Raw genomic sequence first — 19,045 nt, 5'->3', positions numbered from 1 at the left:
TTGATTGACTGAAATAGCTATTGAAGTTAAATTTGGTTTACTTTTTCTCCTTTCTTCCCTTCCCACTCACTCTAATTAGTTCACATTAACTGATGTTTCTTCCTGCTTCTATTTAACTTCAATTGTATAAATGTTAATGTGTCTTCAGTAACCTGCAAGATTTATATGACATTGTCTTTCCTTGGAGCAGCAATAAAATAGAATCCCATAATGATTCCTTTTTTAAAAATTGGGAAATCCCTCTTAATACTGACCAAGAAACTTTACCATGAGTCAAAAAGAAAATTTATCAATTATCTGCTGGCTCTCATTCCCACTTATGATATTCATGAGTATAATTGCAAAATATTTCCTGTCTGATTAGTGTGTTTTCATATCCCCTGTGTCTTGACAACCATCCGCTGTGGAATGGAGTAACAAATCCAGGGTCTCAGAGTCCTGCTGTCATCTCTCAACAACTTGGAAGTAATGTTTTCCCATTCTTTCTATTTCTGAAGCAAATCCCCTCTACTCTTAGCCTTTTTTCTTCTTTCCTCTTTACTAATTGTCTATCAGTCAGAACTAGTGGCATAGGTAAGAGATAGTTGGAATCACATAATATGAGTTCGGAGAAGGCAATGGCACCCCACTCCAGTACTTTTGCCTAGAAAATCCCATGGACAGAGGAGCCTGGTAGGCTGCAGTCCATGGGGTCGCTAGAGTCGGACACGACTGAGCAACTTCACTTTCACTTTTTACTTTCATGCGTTGGAGAAGGAAATGGCAACCCACTTCAGTGTTCTTGCCTGGAGAATCCCAGGGATGGGGAAGCCTGGTGGGCTGCCGTCTATGGGGTCACACAGAGTCGGACACGACTGAAGCGACTTAGCAATATGAGTTGTGGCAGGATATTTTTATCCTGACTGACCATTTCTGTTCTGCATACTAAGAGGCTTTCCCAGGATAGGTTTCATATTTGTATACATATGTGACGCCATGTACTGCAGCCTACCGGGCTCTTCCATCCATGGAGTTCTCCAGGCAAGAGTACTGGAGTGGGTTGCCATTTTCTTCTCCAGGGGACGTTCCCAACCCAGGGATTGAACCCAAGTCTCCCGCATTGCAGGCAGACGTTTGACCACCTGAGCCACCAGGGAAGCCCATATACATACATACATACACACAAATAAAGGTAGAAATGAGTGCCCAGACAACTTAAGTATTAAATAAATATACTATTTTCTTCTAGTTTTGTGTATCACTACTTTAATATTCCCAGATGTCAACCCAGAAGTTGATATAGCAGAAGTACCTCTTAATAACTTATCAAGTTTTTAGTTCAATAAGAGAGTTTACAAAGATAGTCAACCTTGCAAAGATAGTTCTGTGCGTTTGTGAAATGGATGGACTAGTTTAGTCTACTTTTCCTGGCTGATTGCATTCCAATCAATCCCAGCTCTCTAATAACACTTGTCCTACTGACGAGGGGAACAGTAGCTCCTTCCCAAAGGAGAATAACAACATAACCATGCTTGCATGGTATTTTCATAGCCTTCCAAGGTCCACAAAATAGTGGACTGATACCAATTACTGCCATATATTGAAATTATCAGCATTATTTGCTTAAAAGAGAATTTGTTTGCTTGTTGGTGGATTTATTAATCATAATTCTTTGACCTACTTCTGAACAGTTAAAAAAAAATAAAGAAAGAAAGTGAAGCTAGACTCAGAGAGGCAGAGACACAGAGTGAGAGAGAATGAGAGAGGAAGGGAGAGGAAAGGAGAGAGAGAATTCTTATATATTAGTCTTAGATGAAGTCTGGCTAGAGAAGACAGCAGCAGTATCTCTGCCAAAGAAGAGGGATTTAGCACAAACATAAATCTAGAAGTAGGACAACATATTTCATAAGAGCCAGAAGGTCTGGCCAAGGGCAAACATATACTTTTTATAAACTTTTTCTTTCTTTAATAAAAAAGCTCTATTGAAATAATTTATATACCATAAAATATACCCAATTAAAGCGTACAATTAAGTGAGTTGCAGTATGTTTATAGAGTTGTGTAACCATCACCATGATCTGATTTTCATCATTCTAACAAGAAACGTCATAGCCATTAGCAATCACTGCAAATTTAATTCCTCTTACCTTATTCCCTTCATAATCTGAATAAGCTACTGATCTACTTTCTCTGCTATAGATTTGTCTTTTCTCCATGATGTACTTAAATGGAATTATACATTATATGATCTTTTGTGACAAGCTTCTGTCACATACCATAATGTTTTCAAGGTTCATCCATGCTATAACCAGTACAACATGTATCAGTATTCCTTTTTATTGCTGAATAGTATTGCATTGTATAAATATTTCATCTTTTGTTTATCTATTATAAATTCATTGTTTAAAATGTCTTTCTTCTGGTTCTAACCATCCAAGTAGGTATAAAGCAGCATCACATTATAGTTTTGATTTGCATTTCCCTCATGAATGATGTTGTTGAGCATTCAAGTGTTTATTGGCCATTTGTATATCTCCCTTGGGCTATTTATCTTTTTGTTATTGAGTTGTGTTTTTTATATATTCTGGATACTAAACCCTTACAGATATATGATTTGGAAATATTTATTCCTGTTCCATACTTTGTCTTTTCACTCTGTTGATAGTGTCCTTTGATACATAGAAGAGTGAATTTTAATGAAACCCAATTTAGCTGTTTCTTTCTTTTGTTGTTTATGCTTTTGGTGTCAAATATGAGAATCTATTACCATGAAGGTTTATTTACTTTTAATAGCTTCATAGTTTTAGCTCTTACATTTAGGTATTTGATCCATTTCAAGTTAATTATTGTATATATGGATTAAGGTAAGACATCCAGTTCATTTTTTTATATGTAGATATTCAGTTGTCTCAGTACCATTTGATGAAGAAATTGTTGTTTCTCTATTGAATATTCTTGGCACCATGACCATAAATGTACTTTATTTATAGACATTCAGTTCTACTCCATTGATCTATATGCCTATCCTTATGTCAGTACTACACTGCTTTGATTACTATAGCTTATAATAAGTTTAGAAACTGGGAACTGTGAGTCCTCCAACGTTGTTTTTTATTTTCAAGAGCATTTTGGCCTCTTCTAATTCCATGTGAATTTTAATCAGCATTTCTGTTTATACATAGGGGGCCATTGGGATTTTAGAGATTGCATTGAATCCATAAATCACTCTGGATGCTATTGCCTTCTTAATTGTCATTGTTATGGCATTTTTAACAACAAATACAAATACTTGAGTGTTCTTGCTAACCCTGTGGCGTTGTTACTTTTTTGTATTTTATCACTGTAGTCCAACATGAAGAGACAACATATATTGCAATTGCTTTGAAATCATCGATTCACCTGTATGCATGGGCACCAAAGTCCTTTGATGAAAGCACTGCCATTAAAGTGAGTGGTCTCCATATGCATTGGGCTTTCTTTTGAGAACTTGTAAACAGAACAGTATTTGGAATATAGTAGGAGAAATATAGATGCTATTCTTCTACAGTTAATGTAATTTGAATATACCATGTCAATAATTATCATTTAACCCTTTTCTAGACAATTCACAGGTACCAAACCAAGGGAGAATGTGAGGGAAATCCCTGACCCCTTCCCTTACAGGAACTCCCTACCAGCTCCTCACTCCCTCACTCCCAATTCCTGTAGTTAACATGAAGAACTCCTCTTCTAAAGCCACAAACACAAGCTTTGGGTGCTACCCCAATGACTTGAAGCTGAGAAAGTCCCTTTTCTCTCTTAGTGAGGGGTGGAGAGCAGAGGGAAGGTAAGGAAAGATGTGACAGTGGTAGAGTGGGGAACCCCCTGGTAGAGGAATGAAGGAAAAGAAAGCCTTTGCTCTCATAACCAGGACTATAATAGGTGGGGGTGGGGAGGAAAGGGTGGCTCTATATTCCTTCCAAGATGGATCTCTAAACACATTTCTCTCTAGAACTATTACAAGGAATGCTGGTTAGGCTTATTTGGATTACGAGTACTGTTTCCACCCTTATTTTGGTTTAACTGAACTTCTATGGATCAGCCTCATAAGGTAACCATTTAGTGTCCCAAACAATTATGTCACTGATGATTTTTAATCACATTTCATAAACTGGAGACTATTTTTATCTTTATTATCTTTTTACAGTGCTTCAGAACTCAACATAAATAAAATTATTCTGTATTTATTCTGTATTAATAAAGACTGATTAATGAACCAGTGGTACTACATAGAATCCAGTAGCTTCTTAGAATCATCTGAAGCATTTGTTAAAAGTTTAGATCTCAGACGCAACTCCAGGCCAAATTAGGTTTGGAATGGGGCCTGGGGAATCTATATTTTTAGCAAACATCCTAGGAGATTTTGAACTGGTTGGTCCATGGAGTTTTTCAAAGCACTGATAGGGACACATCATGATAGACCCCAGTAAGGTATTCATGAAATACAATCATATCTTAGGTTAGGATCTGTTTACATATTATATTTTATAGACTAAAATATCACATGTGTACAATATAGATGGGTTAATGTTTATGACTGCTCCTCAGATGTCTGAAAGTAAAAGTCGCTCAGTTGTGTCCGACTCTTTGTGACCCCATGGACTATACAGTCCATGGGTTCTCCAGGCCAGACGACTGGAGTGGGTAGCCTTTCCCTTCTCCAGGGGATCTTCCCAACCCAGGGATCGAACCCAGGTCTCCCAAATTGTGGGCAGATTTCTTTACCGGCTGAGCCATTTGTACAATAAATATGTTCTTTTATAAACAGCACAGACTACTATATAGATAGTCTGGGCCTGTCCGGACACAAATCACATCCCTGATCTGATCTCCCTAAATTGGGCATTGGGTCAGTTGTCAGTATTTGGATATGGGTTTGTTCCTGGGTGTCTGCTGATTGGTCAGAGCTGCCTGGTATGGAGCTGGGAAGCAAAGAAGGTAAGTACCAACAGTCTGTCTGGCCTGATATACAGTTCCTTGTCTAAGTCCTCACTCCAGTTCTTGAATCCCACCACATGAGTTCAGTATGGTGAAACCTGTGATGCCCAGTCCTCTACTGTGACCTGAACTTGGCAATGTATCCTGTTTGGCTTTTTGTTTCCTTGGACTAGGAACCATAATAGCCTAGAGTACACCCAGTCTATGGTAGGTTAACATGTCTGGCCTTTCTCATTCCCTACCAAGTGTGCATTGATCAATCAGCAGACTCCGAAGGAGACTACATGTCCTATGAAGCCTATATACGAATATTGGCAAAAATACAGGCAGCTGATCCAGCAAACCGGTTTAAGAGACCAGATGAGCTCCTTCATTTGCTGAATCTCAAGGCAAGGAATTTAAATACAGCACATAGGATACAAGGCCATATAAAACTCTTACGATTTTTGAAGATTTGGCCTTTGAAGGAAAACTCAATATTTAGAACCTGAATATAATTGTTCTTGTTGAGTTAACAGATATAAGAAAAGTTGTAATACATAGGTCTCTAAATATATTATGTAATTTTAAAAATCATTCTGGGTTCTATACACCTGTTAAGCAAACGGGCGGGAGAATTTTCACCTTAGACAAAGTGTCATTTTTGGCCTTTTGGCCATATTTGGTTTTATACCTACAGGTGTTTCCAACACTTGGTCATAAGCCAGTGACAGTTGACCTGGCTATTGGTTCTGAAAAAAGACTAAAGATTTTCTTCAGCTCAGCAGATGGATATCACATCATTGATGCAGAATCTGAGGTTATGTCTGATGTGACCCTGCCAAATAACGTAAGATCCCTAGAAATTATTGTATAACATAATTTGAGTATTTCCAACTGTGAAACTCTTAAAAGGTTTAAAAATACGAGTACCAATATCTATATTAGAACTGAGACCTAAAAGGTAAGTATTGAGTGCCAAAAGGTAGTAATGGATAAACAAAAGTCACTAATGGTTTCTTAGTCCAGAGTGCTAAGTCTGTTCTGCAGATAGACTTTGTCTGGCACAGTGATGTTTTGTATTTGTTTTTGTTTTTATTTTTAGTTTTTTTTTTGCTTTTTTAAATTTTTAAATTTTACATAATTGTATTAGTTTTGCCAAATATCAAAATGAATCTGCCACAGGTATATATGTGTTCCCCATCCTGAACCCTCCTCCCTCTTCCCTCCCCGGATGCTTGGGGCTGGTGCACTGGGACGACCCAGAGGGATGTATTTGTTTTTAAATGAACCACCTCATGCGAAGAGTTGACTCATTGGAAAAGACTCTGATGCTGGGAGGGATTGGGGTAGGAGGAAAAGGGTATGACAGAGAATGAGATGGCTGGATGGCATCACCGACTCGATGGACATGAGTTTGGGTGAACTCCGGGAGTTGGTGATGGACAGGGAGGCCTGGCGTGCTGTGATTCATGGGGTCGCAAAGAGTCGGACATGACTGAGCGACTGAACTGAACTGAATCCCTAGTTTATACTTAAAACCTGGATTTCTATTGAAAAACCAATGATCCAACATTACTATCTGGCCATAATCAACTGGAACCAATTGGTGCCTGCCCACTTTTGGATGGAACATATGCTATGCATTCTCTATCCGTCCATGTTTATGTATTTATAATAACTGGCCCTCTTAGGCATATGAGTTTATAACCCTTGCTTTTAGTTCTCTGCATCTCATTAAGCATTATTATGTATATGCCCTTTCTTTATCCAGATTTTAGTAAACTATGATATATAGCAAGTTATCATAAAGTATTCTCTTATAGTATACTTTATACTTAGAATTTCTGATCAAAGGATTCAACACTTTAAAAGCTAATGCATATCAACTCTCAACTCTTAAATAATTATAAACATGAAAATATGGCACAGCATCTAAAATATGAATAGTTGTAAAAATACTATACACATTATTTATATAAAGAGCTCAAACATAACATAATACCTCACACACTCACACACACAATATACATATAATGGTAGAAATGACATCTTTTCCTGTTGAAAATTATATTAAAAAGGAAGAGATGAATCAACAAATCTTTTTAAATTCCCCATTTTGTCAAACACTAAAGTTTTAACAGTTTGGTGTTATACAAAAGTCCAGGAGAAAACTTTTTTGTACTTCTGAATCACTGTAGTAATGTGATATTTTGCACAGTTTTCAGAGTGCTCTCGTATATCTCTGACAGATTACACAGAACAATTGTCAGATCATTAATGGAGGCTGTTTTTTCAAGTTTTGGTCAGATTTAACAATCCAATTAGATGATCATTCTGTTGTCACCTATGATTATATAGAAATCACTGTTTATAATGTCAAAAACACTGAACCGAGCCCCAGACAAAGCCACTTAAATATGAAATCAGGTAAGTTTTAGTATAAATATTATAGTATTCTTCACTTGGAAAGTCTTCCATCACTTCCTGCATCTTATTTTTTTTTTATATTACATCGTGCATTATTGAAAACCTCAGTACTGATTCAAGTTTATACTTATTTGAAAAGTCATTCAGGAAGATTGAATTCTGTGTTCAACTTGACTACTAAGCAAGAAGAAATACTTTCTTTTCGAGCAATCTGTTAATTATTATGGAAACAATGAGAGAAGAGGATTTTTTTTTCATCATTTTCTGGCCTAATTAGGATACCTTAAGTGAATTCAAAAATAGAATTTTTAGCTAAATACCCTAGTGTCTTGACCCATTAAAAGAGAAAGGACTCTAATATAAGGGAGGAGAGAGTGTCTTCTGAAACAGGATGTACTAAAAATAATTTTTCCAACAGTGCTAGATTACAAAAGCTATAAAGCTACAAGGGAGCTATGTGTGCTAAAAGAATATCTGATTACTTCAGGAATCATCTGAGAAGCAAGAGAATTACCTCTGATGCTTTCTGATTTACAGCAGCTTAGCTCTATTCTAAACAAATTTTTTGAGACAACCTTTTTTCTTGCAATTTCTTTTTCTCTCTTCCTTCATCTCTTTTCTGATTCAGTTGCTCATGCGAGTGCACAGGGAACGCATTAAAATTGCTTTTGGCCTCTGGATCCCCATTTTAGTTTTAAGAATTGTTGTTGCTGAGACTGAGGCATGGCCACAAGCACTTGGCCTGAGTGCACTGGGTTTGGCAAGTATAGTTTCTGACATTTTTTCCCTTAAATTGCTAAATTGGAGACATGATAAGAGGAATTGATTGTTCATTTTTAAGGGAAATATGATTAACGTGACAATATCTATAGTTTGGGCAAGTTTTGTCACATTGTTTTGTGCATCATGAAATTTAGAAATTCTTAGATATTTCTTAATATTTCATCACCTAGTACCTCTCGGAATTGAAGATATTTTAAGATTATGTAAACTGGATAATAAATTCTATAATTTTTTTGAAGGGAGGATGACTGTTACATTTCAAGCAGTGAAAAATATTATAAGGCTGTTCCTTGTAAATATTTAAGCTCAAGCTATTTTAAAGTTAATTTTCTATTTCTGATTTGAATGAATTGGATGATAACCAGTGATTTTGTATTTGTTAATTGGTTCATTCCTTACTAAATTTAGTATTCATTAATGTGCTAAAATGAATCTGAAATCAAACAAGTGATGTTTCTTCTATCATTATACATCATACTTAGTGAAATTTCAACAAATTTCTCTGTTAGAAATATATTCTGCTTTTTACATATATAATTTTTCTCCTAAAAATATAGGAGAATATTAAACAATAACAACCTTATGACATAGGGAAAGCTCTTCTCAAGTGTTGGATAGCATGCTGTTTAGTACTAAAACAGAAATTTCTCTCCTCTCTGTACCAACCCCTCTTTGGTCTTTATTGTTCATCCAAGCTGCTTCTATTAAAGTAGTAGTGATAAAATGTTGGACATATAAATCCTTATGAAACATAATTCTAGCCCCTGGAAATCATTATACCACAGAATATCATCATTTTACCTGATTCCTTGGGAATTGGCATGATGCTCACCTTCAATGCTGAATCCCTTTCCGTGGAAGCAAATGAACAACTCTTCAAGAATATCCTTGATGTGTGGAAAGACATACCATCCTCCGTAGGTATGTGGAAAATTTTTCTCCTTTCAGATGATCCCAGAAAAGCTTCTATTTCCTAAAGTGTCACTTTTTCTCAAGGCATCTAGGGTTAATTTGGGGTACTGCATATTTATTCCCTTGTAAGATAATGTATATGTTTTTCTTATGCTTAATGATTTCACAAGGCTACTACAAAGAGACTGATTTTGGCTGTCTTAGTAGTTCATTTTCAATAAGCATGCAATTAAAATAAGAAAGTGATTATTTTCTATAATAATCTATCATTTTATTTTAACTCCTTTTGCTTGCAGATTTTACACAGGTGTTGAAATGCTTCATTCCATAACATTGATTTGGGGGTTTTACCTTTATCTTAGGAGAGTGCCAACTAGTATAAGAGAGGAGCAAAATATTTCCATTTTGTACAGTCAATAGTGTTCTGTTTAGCCAGTAATATTCCTGTGAAGAATCAAATACAAACTGCTTTTGTGACTCATTGGTTGTCACTAAGATTTCATCAACCTTCATTTACAAAACAGATAAATATGACTGACTGAAATGCTCTTAGGTACTACCCAGATGACAACACAAAGAAAACTGCCTTTTCATCTTCATTAGACCAGGGCAATTTTTTTTGTTCTTCCTGACCAGCACAGGACCACCAATCTGGGAAATCTGAATAACTTGAATCTCTCGTACATGTCTCTGAGGCTTGATGACTACAGAGGTAATTCTAAATAGGAAACAGAATAATGCCTATAAACAGCAAAAATACTAGAGTAGAATGATTTTGTTGAAATGTTACTGGAAGGAGGATAAGTTTAATGAAGCAAATAAAGGAAAAGGGAGAAGGAGAGGGGGAGAGAGAGAGACGGAAAGGAAGGAAGGAAGGAAGGAAAAGAAGAAGACAGAAAGATAAGAGAGACAGAGAGAAAAGTAGTTTATCAATAAAAAGTTAGAAGCTTCTGAAATCTCTATAAAATGGCTAAATGTGATCCACATGTGACTTTAAGGACCAGTTTGAAAGAGCTTTTTTAATGGACATTTTTTCACTATGGATGATGGCACATTGCATTGCATCTGCAGAATCCTTTCTTTTTGCATACATAGTGTTAAGGGATGTCCTGAAAACATCCAATTCCTTCAAAAGGTAAGAACTCACAGAGGGTTTAAAACCATTTTGTGAAAAGAAGTAAATGCTTACAATATAATTGACAGATCTGGGGCAAAATAAACTGAAAATAATGCCTTGTTCTAACTTCTACAGTGGTTGTGATCAATTTATTAATCAGAAATTAGAATAAGGAAACTTAGCTCAAATGGGAAATGTAACCCCTATATTTATGTCAGTAAACAATGATAGGAATCAAAAAGATCTTAAAAAGTCACCTGCTACAGTTCTTATCCTTAGGCAAGACAACTTCCAACCTAAAACAGAGCTATTTTAAGTAACTAAAATTGAAAAGTATCTCTCTATATGTAAAATAAATTAGAGCACTATGAGAAGATGTTTTGGTCTGTGTATTAAGGGTAATTTGAGAGCATGTAAAGATTGCTTTATAACTCTAATATTAAGGAAATCAATTGCTCTCTTTTTTTTGTCTAAACATGACTTCTTTTTTAATTTAAAACTAACCCAGATCCAGATTTCCCCAATCTAAATTTTACATTTTCCTTTAGATATAATGAATGTTCTCACTAATAAGATCATTGCTTTGGATTTTTAAACAAATATATAGAGATGCAGCAATCATAGGAAGCATCATTAAGCATTCCCAACTAAATCATTAGATTCTATCTCATATACAAACTAGCTCAGTAGCTAGGTTAAGTGGCAAATTAATGTGCTTTAGAATCAAGGTAGAAATTATTTAATGCCATATGAACTGTGTACTTGGACTCAGCAAGTAGACTGCATGAAGTTTATAAATTTTGCTGTATGCAGTTGTTGAAAAAAATACTGCTCACCATGTCAGAAAATACCTTACAGTGTTAGCTGATTATATGGCTATTTACATAACTAGGTTTTCTGTTTTAAAGCAGTTGTCATAATCTTAATTGTCACTGAATAATATAAAGCAGGACCCAAAAGTTTTAATCTTAATAAAAATTTCCTAAGCAAGAGAAAGGCTTAACAGTGTCAAATTAGCTTTAGTTCTGTTTATAACATGGTACTTAATTGAATTACATTAGAGTTGCTAACGGAGAAGGCGATGGCACCCCACTCCAGTACTCTTGCCTGGAAAATCCCATGGACGGAGGAGCCCAGTAGGCTGCAGTCCATGGGGTCGCTCAGAGTCGGACAGGACTGAGCTACTTCACTTTCACTTTTCACCTTCATGCATTGGAGAAGGAAATGGCAACCCACTCCAGTATTCTTGCCTGGAGAATCCCAGTGACAGGAGAGCCTGGTGGGCTGCCGTCTATGGGGTTGCACAGAGTCAGACACGACTGAAGTGACTTAGCAGCAGTAGCAGCAGCAGCAGAGTTGCTAAAGTCATTATTTTAGCAAGTCATTTTTTAACAGTTTTAATTTTGAAGAGTTAGGTTTCCATGTATGTCATTTAAGCACAAGTACAAACCCATACAGGATATTGTACCCCAAAAATAGATTATAAAATAATGACTGTGAGTAGATTTGATTTTCTACAAAGGGGTTAACATTAACCTTCAGCTTTTTCTGTGGTGTTGGAGAATGTAAATACAAAAATTAACTTAGATCTAGTTATTCACTATGGTGAATAGTTGATCACAATGATAAGAGTACATAGCTAGCTTGAACATTCTGTTGAGCAGCATAATGGCCAAACTACTGACTTAGATGGAAGAAAATAAGAATGTATTCATCCAAACTGTAATAATGTCCCTCTTAATAATCAAACGTTAGCTATAGTTATAATTTTCCATCACTGGCAGAAATATTTTGTGTTTTTCTGATTTTTAAATTTTTATTGTAGCTTTTGAGTGTTCACAGAGAACCACAGGGTGGGGCCAAAAGGCCATGGAAGTCCGCTCTTTGCAGTCAAGGGTTCTGGAAAGTGAACTGAAGCGCAGATCAATTAAGAAGCTGAGATTTCTGTGTACCCGAGGTGACAAGGTATAGTTTACATACCCCAGTTAAAGCAAAAGTAAAGCAAGCAATGAAAATTAACTCAGGAAATTTATATTGTTTTTTTTTTTTCTGGCTATAAGTATATTTATGTTAATGTCCCAAATTGACATATTAATAATATAATAAAAATAAATTTGCAATTTGCATTAGAAACATTGATTTGGTAAATGATGAAATTTGGTTTCAAGAGAAATTATTTTCAAAAATGTAAAAATTCTAATGGTGTTCATAGCAAAACTAGCCTCTATTTGTTACAAATTCCATTATTGTCTGTGATGCATAGCTCTTTTCACATTCATATTAATATGACATTTTGAAAGATAATGCTTGAGTAGATCTGCCTTTTATAGTTTTCAACATAATCCAATAACAGAAGAAGGAAAAAGTTAATTATGTTTGTTGAACACCTAATCATATAGTAGAGTTTTGGCTAAATACTTAAGAGGCTATCACACTTAATCTTCGTAAGTGGACATTATCATGTCCACTTTACAGAAAAGAAAAAGGAAATCAGTATTTGGCAATTATTTGTGTAATGTGATCAATTTTAACCAATTCAAATAGTTTATATTGAAAAAATGAATTGTATGATCAGAACAGTCCCTACATGTTGTGAGAAATAATAGCATGAAAAAAATAAATTCTAATAAGACTAGGAAGCATTCACATTTGTAAGAAATTTCAGAGGATTTGAATTATCAGAACCAACAGGGTAAAGCACTGGGCATCAATAAAAGGTACTGGTTTACAATATAAAGAGAGATAATGGCAAGAACCAATGATTGAGATCAGGTACATCTAGGATGCAGTCCCAGATCTAACTACATGTGAGAACCTGGAAGTTTGACTTGTTTTTCTGAACCTTAGTTTTTTCATCTCAAAAATGGGAATATTAATAACTTGGAACAATTCTGTAAATTATCAATAATGTATATATAAGAAGCATCTCACAGGTCGACGGCCTGGCACATAAAAGGTGTTAAGTCAAGGGTAGCTAGTGTTGTTTTCATCATTACGTCACACACCTTCCTAAGTATATCCATTGTGGAGGTTGAAAACCTTGGTCCTAACAAGAGTACTTCTGTTTGCTATTTATATTCTTGTACTGTCCTAATTTTCTTTATGGCACAGACCATATTTGCACAACATGTTCCTCTCTAAGTCAATTGGTTTAGCTGATAATATCAATCTATTCATGTCAGTCTATTACACTGAAATAGAAAATTGTACCAAGTAGAAAATTTCAGTGGCCACTTAAGCACCAGCGACAGTATGAACTGCATCTAAATAATATGATATTTTCCATATATTAAAAGTAAAAGGAAAGCTAACTTAAGTAAAAGTAGATTTTTTTAAAATAGAAAAGGAAAATTGTTAATGAAACCAATCAAGAAATTTAGCAGATAAATGTCACCTACAAAAACTTAATTTTATTTAAACTATATGAAGTACAGTCATATAGAATATGGTAAAAAGTACTTTTTAAATTATACTTTTGGCTCCATACTCATTTGAATTTGTATATTTTAATCTAAGGAAATCTCTTTTTGAAATTGATTGATAACAGACAAATTGAAATGATAGTTGTACCTATTAAATATCAGTTTGCAGTTATTAAATATTTACTGATATTGTCTCTTTCTCTCTTTTTAAAGCTATTCTTTACCTCTATCCTGCGCAATCATCACAGCCGGGTTTACTTCATGACCCTTGGAAAACTTGAAGAGCTCCAAAGCAATTATGGTGTTTAAAAGTTTCCAATGATTTATTATACTGATTACAAGCATCATAAATATACAATTTACATTTTTAAATTTCTGAGATTAAATGAGCATTCACTTTTACTTGTAGGGAAAATTTAAATCAGATACTTTACTTTTAATGTAGCACAGAATAGTTTTAATGATAAATGCAGCTTTATATATAAAATTAACTATAGCAAGCTCTATGTACTCCAATGGTGTACAATATCTTTTGCACAAACTTTGTAACTTTTGTTACTGTGAATTCAAACATTACTCTTTGGACAGTTTGGACAGTATCTATATTCGGATTTTACAACATGGAGTTAAGAAACCTGTAATGAGTTAGATTCCAAACAGCTTTCAAAAAAGTTGCCCCTGAATGAGGGTTTTTTTTTTCCCCAGAAAAAAATCAGAATAGCAACAAACCATGTACAGATTTGCCAAGTCCTAGAAAGAACCGAATGTTAGATTATGAAATGAAAATAATAAGGACTAGGTATAAACCAGACCTAAGGCTGAACAACCTGTATGCCTGGAGAAAATACAGTGATAAAGGGGGAAAGGCCCCCCTTTTCCCTCATTGCTCCATGACAGTTAAGCCCACGGTTAGAGACCAGTTGTGTTCTTTTCATCCCATGTTAAGCTGGTTTTCTCTTGATAAGGAGAAAGGAAGAAAGCCTAAAATGGTTGATTTTCCTCAGAAACCCCAAAGATGTGCAATAACTATAAGAACCACCAAATAATACACTTGCAAGCCTGATTACAGGACTGAACTCCTATACATATGTACTGTAGAATAAATTGTATTTTTTAATACTTTAAAGTAGGCGTCAAGTTCTGCCCCAAAGACAGATTGGTTGATTTATCAAAATTCTTATATGGCCAACAATGTGACTATCAGACAGCTTTAAGTATTTTCCTGATCCCAGATTAAACTGTAGGAAAACTTCCCTCCAGTTATTAAGCAAAAATAAGAAAATAAAACAACAAAAAGTTTTGACCGCTAATACTTGTGTTTTTCATGGTTCTATTTCTGTAAAATCAGAAATTAATCTAGAAGTGATGTTCATATGTAGGGACTTAATGTAATAGGTTAAAAGGAAAGATTTGGAAAAAAATACAACTTTTATCAAATACCTAGGTCGCAAATTTATAGCAGTGAAAAAAATCATGCTAGTCCATCACCCCTATATATTATAGACGCCATAGATAGGTGGCATTTGGTCGCCTATGGTAATTGCTACCTGGTGAAAAGCATCATTTCTCCATATCCATCCTCAATACCATGGTTAGTTCTGGGGCAATAAAGAAGCAACAGAACTACCACAAAGTATACCTCACTATAATTCCTCTAGTTCTGCTTCTAGATTCTGAAGTCAGTGCTAGTGGGATAATAATTTTCAAACTACCTGGTTAACCAAAATACAAAAGCAGCTAACTATATGTGATTTCATAATAGCACACTATTTCTTGGTACCTAGGTGCCAGGAATGATGATTTGGATTTTCCTAATAACTTTTATCAAGAATGTAGTAGCTCAATAATGAGAATTTAGGAGAACCTGAATCCATGAATTAAAGATAAATGTGATTCGCATTTGTTACTGTGACACAATAATGTGATCTTAAAACTGGCTTATCCTTGAGTGTTTACAACTCAAATAACTTTTTAAATGCAGTAGTTTAAAGAGAAAACAAACTTTTATGTCAAATTATTTCCTTAGAATTAGTCTTCCTTTTTAATTTGTACACCAAAAAGGCCATGGGGAACTTTGTGCAAGTACCTCATCGCTGAGCAGATGGAGCTTGCTATGTTTGAATTTCAGAAAATTCTCTCATTTAAGTAGCGTGTAGAATCAAGTCTTTTAAAAATTCATTTTTTTTCTTCATAATATTTACTCAGTTAAGGTTCAAAAATAAGTTTTATCTTAAATCATATTTTTAACGCAGTAAGACAGTAAACTCTTTTAGGAAGTCAACTCCCATTGTGCTCTGTGGCTGTCATTCTAGCAAATATACACAGTAGTGAACTGCATCTACAGAGGTGTCCCAAAGTAAATAAGCAAGAGAGATTGCAAATGTGTAATTGAACATTAAATGATAAGGTGCTAAGAGGAAAGGAAGCTAGGCACATACTAAGGGAGATTAGATGTTGGATAGCCAACTTAGGAAGGACTGAAAATATTTAGTCATTTGTAGGCAATGAATATTTCCAATTTAGATGTTTAATCCATCTGGAATTTTTACATCCTTTGCCAGCTGAAACAAGAAAATGAAGGAGCAATTACATTTCATAGTCAGTGCACAGTAAAGAAAAAATTGTAACTCCACCTCACCTTGTAGCAGCAGCACCTGGAAGCCCTGGCTCATCACAGAAGCATTGACAGGGATTCCTGGAAAGCCAAATTCCCAAGCCCTGTGAGTTGAAGCATGAAAGTTCTGGCAGCTTGTGAGTAGCACTGGGACAGAGTACAGTTTATTTTAGTGTACTTTAGTTTTTACTCCAAAGCCCTTGTCCAAAATAGAAGAAATCATTGAAAACTAGAAATGTGATATATGCAAAGAGCTGACAAGAAAAGTTTCAGTATGATTAGGTCTTTTGAAGTAAGGTTAAGCGCCTCAGGAAACAGAAAGGATAATCGTTAAAATAGTAGATTAGGCAAAGCACAAATCATACATGCATACACACAAGCACACACACAAACCATTTGAATGCATAAATTTTAATATTTTAGTGCTACCAGTTTCTAGATAATTAATCAATAAGTGTTTTCTGCCAGGACTTACTTAACTGAGACACTATCAAGTAAACTAGGAATCATGCCACATGAATTCAATGGGATCTTTTAAGTACTCTTCAGTTCTTTTCAAAACTGTACCTATTTAAATCGATTTGTATTCAATCTGTGCTCTAATTTTAAATTTTATAGAAATAATCTTTGAGACTGCTAATTGTTTCATCAGAAAACCTGCAATGAATCATTGTTCAATCTCTAAAAAATTTTAAATGTATTGATTGATGTCATTGGATCTTTTAAGTACTCTTCAGTTCTTTTCAAAACTGTGCATATTTAAAATCAATTTGTATGCAATCTGTGCTCTAATTTTAAAATTTATTGAAATAATCTTTGAGACTGCTAATTGTTTATTCAGAAAAATTGCAATGAATCATTGTTCAATCTCTAAAAATAAAATTTTTTAAATGTATTGTTTGATGTCATTATTTGAACTATACTCATCTAATACTTCAGAATTAAGACTCATTCAAGGATTATTCATTTCCTTAAAGTATGTAATAATGCACTAATTAGAAGGTGTTAGGGGTTCTACCTATTGTTCCATTAGGAATTCTAGTGAAGGAGGGGTATATTAATTGGACCAAAATCTTTCTGGGTTGTGCAGTAGTGGAATTAAAAACTAATAACATGGAAGCAATCTAGATGTCCATCAGCAGATGAATGGATAAGAAAGCAGGAGTACATATACACAATGGAGTATTACTCAGCCATTAAAAAGAAGACATTTGAATCAGTTCTAATGAGGTGGATAAAACTGGAGCCTATTATACAGAGTGAAGTAAGCCAGAAAGAAAAACACCAATACAGTATACTAATGCATATATATGGAATTTAGAAATATGGTAGCGACAACCCTGTATGCGAGACAGCAAAAGAGACACAGATGTATAGAACAGTCTTTTGGACTCTGTGGGAGAGGGAGGAGGAGGATGATTTGGGAGAATGGCATTAAAACATGTACAATATCATATAAGAAACGAATCACCAGTCCAGGTTGGATGCAGGATACAGGAAGCTTGGGGCTGGTGCACTGGGGTGACCCAGAGGGATGGTATGGGGTGGAGGTGGGAGGGGGGTTCAGGATGGAGAACACGTGTACACCCGTGGCGGATGCATGTTGATGTATGGCAAAACCAATACAATATTGTAAAGTAAAAAATAATAATAATAATAAATTAAAAAAAAAACAAATAACACATTTCCTCTATATGTGTAGAATTTTACACAGACTCATGGGGTATGAGCAAGGGTAAAACCTGAGCAAGTTTTAATGCTGACTTCCTTCCCATCCCAAAGAGTAAAAACTGTATCCAAAGAGAGTAGTAAATATTTATAGATCAGGGCTTCCCTGGTGGTTCAGTGGTTAAGAATCTGCCTTGCCACAGAGCAACTGAGCCCATGGGCCACAACTACTGAGCCAGCGCTATAGAGCCTGAGAGCTGCATCTACTGAGACATGTACCTAGAGCTAGAGCCCATGCTCTGTAACAAGAGAAGCCACCACAATGAGAAGCCCAAGCACCACAACTACATAAAGCCTGTGCACAGTAACAAAGATCCACCACAGTCAAAAAATAAATATTTTAAAAAATATTTATAGTTTATTGATATTCAAGAAAAGGTTTAGTGTAGAGTGATGGTAGAAAATGGAAGATAGAGCAAACATGAAAGATTTGAGTCCTTCAGCTGGGATCAGAAGAGGAATAGCACTTCTCTCAACAGATCACAAAAGCATTAGAGGAATGGTTCCATGAAGATGCTATTGTCTCAGAACATTTTGGAGAGATATTCATCAGACTTAACTGTGAGTGCCAGTTGGTATGGTCCTAATTTGTCAAGTATGGACAGACATTCTGAAGTTGTGTTACCGTACACGGCATACTTGCACAGGCTTTTATAGGCTAAATTTAAAGTACTTCATTATAATCAAATTGACTCATTCAGCTTGATACATAGGTCTCACAGACTTCTACTACTTTAAGAGACACTGTTATGTGCCAAGGAATAATAATATCAACACAGATTGGAATTAGAATGGTCAGGGTAACACCCCAAGACTGAAAAATGGCATTATCCTGGGAACCCTTTACCAAAGGAGGGGATATGGTAGGTCATGAATAGAAATCGCGGTTAGTAACTTTATCATTCTCAAAGGGAGCAGTGGGTTTGCAGACTCCAACACTGCAAATCTATTAATCTTTTTCCAATATAATAACACTTTTTTCCTTATAGGTCCTATAACCTTCACCTAAGGATATTCAGGTTGGCTACTTTTTAATAAACAGCTAATATAATAAAGGCCAAACATGTTTCAAAAAATGTAAATATCACATTTTATGTTATTAAT

The 19,045-nt window shown here is 35.1% G+C and overlaps 1 protein-coding gene across 5 annotated transcripts in view; it reads left to right on the top strand.

Moving 5' to 3' along the window:
- NRK (Nik related kinase) overlaps positions 1-17,108 on the top strand; it is a 128,506-nt gene extending 111,398 nt beyond the window's left edge. For 4 of the 5 annotated variants that reach the window (XM_055562909.1, XM_055562908.1, XM_055562910.1 and 1 more), the window contains 5 exons: positions 3,326-3,426; positions 5,636-5,785; positions 8,934-9,069; positions 12,003-12,142; positions 13,813-17,108. In XM_055562909.1, the coding sequence (XP_055418884.1) occupies positions 3,326-3,426; positions 5,636-5,785; positions 8,934-9,069; positions 12,003-12,142; positions 13,813-13,908 (623 nt within the window). In that variant the 3' untranslated portion in view covers positions 13,909-17,108. Of the gene's footprint in view, positions 1-3,325; positions 3,430-5,204; positions 5,346-5,635; positions 5,786-8,933; positions 9,070-12,002; positions 12,143-13,812 lie in introns of all 5 variants that reach the window. The other variant, XM_055562912.1, reaches the window with a different exon arrangement.
- The last annotated feature ends 1,937 nt before the right edge of the window (positions 17,109-19,045 follow it).

Source organism: Bubalus kerabau, chromosome X (genome assembly GCF_029407905.1).
Source record: "Bubalus kerabau isolate K-KA32 ecotype Philippines breed swamp buffalo chromosome X, PCC_UOA_SB_1v2, whole genome shotgun sequence".
In the NCBI taxonomy this organism is placed as follows: domain Eukaryota; kingdom Metazoa; phylum Chordata; class Mammalia; order Artiodactyla; family Bovidae; genus Bubalus; species Bubalus kerabau.
Note: the sequence above shows the minus strand (reverse complement) of the source record. Positions and strands in the feature narration are given on the sequence as shown.